The sequence below is a fragment of the Aspergillus viridinutans genome (genome assembly GCF_018404265.1).
Source record: "Aspergillus viridinutans IFM 47045 DNA, scaffold_1, whole genome shotgun sequence".
Taxonomy (NCBI): domain Eukaryota; kingdom Fungi; phylum Ascomycota; class Eurotiomycetes; order Eurotiales; family Aspergillaceae; genus Aspergillus; species Aspergillus viridinutans.
Window position 1 is genome coordinate 5,373,727 of NW_025091217.1, and position 3,827 is coordinate 5,377,553.

At 51.0% G+C, this 3,827-nt stretch overlaps 1 protein-coding gene across 1 annotated transcript; it reads right to left on the reverse strand.

Annotated features, from left to right (window-relative positions):
* Nucleotides 1-612: 612 nt before the first annotated feature.
* Aspvir_001573 (basic helix-loop-helix domain-containing protein) lies at nt 613-3,660 on the reverse strand (the record flags this gene model as incomplete). Its single annotated transcript, XM_043266693.1, has 1 exon — nt 613-3,660. One exon carries the CDS (start codon nt 3,658-3,660, stop codon nt 613-615), a length of 3,048 nt encoding a protein of 1,015 aa, XP_043122628.1.
* Nucleotides 3,661-3,827: the final 167 nt, after the last annotated feature.

Genomic DNA, 3,827 nt, shown 5'->3' on the forward strand with positions numbered 1-3,827 from the left:
ATGATATCACCGATCCATAGATCTTACGGCTGCCATGATCTCTTACCCAGGGGTATCCAACTTTGAGAACATCCAGAGCCATGGCCCTAGATGCGCGTGCGTGAAAAGTCAAGTTCCCATACTGAAGTTGTCTGTTGGCGATCCTAGACTCCCTCGTAACTCAGTAGAGGCTCCTTTCGATATGAGATAAAATTATACTATTTAGGGTTATTTGGGGAACAAGCTCCGCGAATAACTTCATGTGTGACATTGCCCCATTAAATGCTTGAGTAGAGTCTGATTCTTTCATGACGCAGATTCCATGTCATACAAGATAAGGTGTGAAGACTGGACAGCCACGAGCGCCCCTTCCCGGATCCATGTAACACTGCGACCTTACATATGAAGATCCATAAACAAATAAACAGGAAATGAGGATGATTCATGAGTATCATGTATTTGGATGACAAATCCCGTTAACACGACGGAGACCTGAGAGAAGACCTTTCAGGAAAGACCCACCGAGAGAACGACTTGTACGTGGAAATTACTCTATCCAGGGATATTACGGAAGAAGAATGCAAAGCCGGAAAAAAGGATCGGCTTTATTGTTGCATGGTAGATGCATGAGCCTCAATCCAGACCGGATCCTTTGCCAGGTTGACTGTTCTGGTCACCAGCTTCCGAGCTTCTGGCGTCAGCGTCATCACTCCGACTTATCGGAGAGGACGTGGGATTCTCGGAGGCTTCTTCACTCTGACAAGCGACACGTCTCTTGGCGTCACTGACCAGCTTGGCTTTAGATTTCTCCTCCTGGACACAGGAATAATCGGCCACATGCATACCGGCAGTCTGGCACAATGATGTGCATTCCGTTTCAATAACCTTCACGAGGTTAGATGTGAAGCCGTAGAAAGCCGGGTTATACGCATTGCGAGCCCAGTAGATAAGCTCAGATGCGACACGGCCCAAATTGGGAATCGGATGAGGAATGATATTATTGTTGCGCCGCGAAGCGCCGCCCTCATCATCTTCAGACGATGGTAAGATGTCCGATGCCTTGGACATTGGAGATGGCGGCGCCGACGAATCTGACGAAGCCAGGTAGTCGATGTCTGACGCCAAGATATGGAGAAGATGATATACCGCAGCAAATTCGAGGAGGGTAAGCTCGACTGGATCAAGGGGCAAGCGATTAAACCAATGGATCGCTTTTTGTACTGTGAACGATGCTGGTAGAGAGGTATCGCCAGTTGCTCGAGCCGTGAAGATCGCAGCGATCATGGCGCATCGAACAGCTATTGAAATCTCCTCACGGACGGATATAGGTAGGGAAGAGTCGAGGAAGTTAGACGCTTGGTTTTGCTTGTTCTTGCCGTTGTCCTTCGGGAGTGCGGCAAGAACGCTTCCGATGTTGGCCACGCGGTCCCGTTCAAAAAAGACAGCCTTCATGACCAGCGCGCGCGTATGGGCTGCAGATGGCTGGGGCGCTACATCAAGAGCGAGTTTGATCTTGGATTTGAAAACATCGCGGCTCTTCTTCACGTCGGGCCCACCGGAGCTTGCCTCGAAATACCTGAGAAGCGCCCTTTGAAGCAAGTGACTTGACCACCACGCAGCAAGAGCATCCAGAGAGGATTGAATCGCGGGGTCCTCCCCGACGACATCCAACAGCGCTTCGTCATCGTCCGTACCTTCTTGTGTTGGACGATTCCAAGTCAGATTTGCTGCTCTCTGGATGATGGTATCGATCATGACATCGTCACAATCAATCCTCAGCAAGGTGGCCAAATGGCTGGGCAGGGCATCCGGATGATTCTTGGGCAATGCACCGTTCATCTTACGCGCGAGATCCCATTGATACCTGGCCAGACTGCGGGCAACATCATTGGATACATTGAATGTCCACGAACCGGGCTCACCGACACGCCACATCAGAATGCGGCAGTGGAGAGCTTTGAGCATCATTCTCATGGGGCTTCGGGGAAGAGTTCCTGCTGCAAATATGGTAAGTACCAGACGGCTTTTGCTGATTTCTGCATCGCCGCCGGCCAATTGCGCATCGATCGCAATATCCCAAGTCTTCACGCGCCCTTTCTCATCTTCTTCGGTGACACCAGTGGCCCAAGAATACAATTTCCATCCTAGTAGACACCGCAAAACGTATTCAAAGCATCGAGATGTAACAACGTACCACTCGTGGAAAAACCTATGGCGTGGTACGCCGACTCGTTGGATGCTGGTAAGCCAGGCTTGTCGCCTGAAGTTGCATGAGGAAAGTGTAACATCGGAAGCAACTTTGGAGGCCGAGTATTGGCGCCTTGGATCCGAGTTGAAGAGGTAGACGAAGACAACGAAAGCGCTACCAACGACAAGAATTGCAAGCAGTAGAAAGTGAGAAATTGCGCGCGCGTGCCAGGACGACCAGAAGTACTGAAACGCTGCGCTTGAGTAAACCTGTGATGGCAGCGGAACTCTATTCAGCACGTTCAAAGGTACCGCCAGCAGCCCCTTTGCCGTTGATTCTGTTTTCTTTTCTGTGCCCAAACCTTCGAGTACCATGAGCCCGGCGAGGGCGCCCAGCATGTACTTATTGGGAAGGTGCGAGCGCATACGTCGTCCGCCAGATTGAGACGAGTCACTGTCGGTCTTCTTATATTGGGTGTATGATTGTGAGTAGGAGCTCTCATTTGAACCGGCGGCCCTCATGTGCTTCCAAGCATCCGGCACTTTGATCAATCCCTCAGGAGGATACGAAGACGTCGGAGAGTGGTCACTCGAAACGTCCTCCGCGTGCGAGAACACACTTGGGGATGAGCTCGCCCCTGACTCGGTAGATACGGTGCAGTCGCTGGGTGATGATACCGACGCCGCAGAGGTCACAATCTGATCAGCGGCCTTATCCAACTGACGTAGCCGGATCTTCAACGCGGTATTCTCTTCCTCCAGTCTCTTGTTACGAATCTCGAGATGGCGGATGTACTCTGTCGCTTTCGAAAGGATAGACGCTTTGTTGAGTTTGCTGGCTGAGGTGATACCATCATCGTCATCATCACCGGAGTTGCCATTTGCCTGCTTGTAGGAGGCCCGTAGACTGGGCACACTGTCTCTTAGCTCAGCAATCTTCTCGTTCAGATTGGCTCTGTATCTCTTCTCGATGACATTATGCGCTCGTTTCTTTGATGGCGCCTGTTTAGCTTTGAACACAATGCATGTCATCGCAGATCCATCGTCATCACTTCCAGTCTTGCGTTTGCGGCTTGGACCGGTCGACGAAAGGGGGAAGTCAGAGTGGCCTGACAGTGGCCCCGCACCAACATGATCTGGCTGAGGGGATACATTATTAATCTGATCTCGACCTGGGAAAGATCCAAGTGAAGGTCGTTTGAAATTAAGAGATATATCAGGTGAGAACTCTTTGTGCATTGCATCAGGTGCCTCCTGACCGGAAGAGGCACTTGGCGATATAAAAGCAAGGTCGAATGGGGAGCTAGGCGAAGCATTTGTAGTTTCTGGAATTGCCTGCTCGTCATCCCATCTCATCCACTGTGTCCAATCCTGACTGGCATCGTCTGTACTTGTTTGGTCAACTGACATGGAGTTTCCTTGAGATATTCTTCTCCCAGAGGGCTCGAGAGGGGAGAACAACTGGAAATCCCCACCAATGCCGGGGTTGGACATCGTGTTTCACTGCCGGTCTTGAACCATCCGACGTTCTCGGTATTGTATTATACTATAATGAAGACAAGTTTATCAACACGAGGAGATATAGGTGAATATCTTGCTAAGATTGCGTACCTGTCAAAGCCCAAGATGGGGGGGGGGGGGGGGGGGGGGGGGGGGGGGGG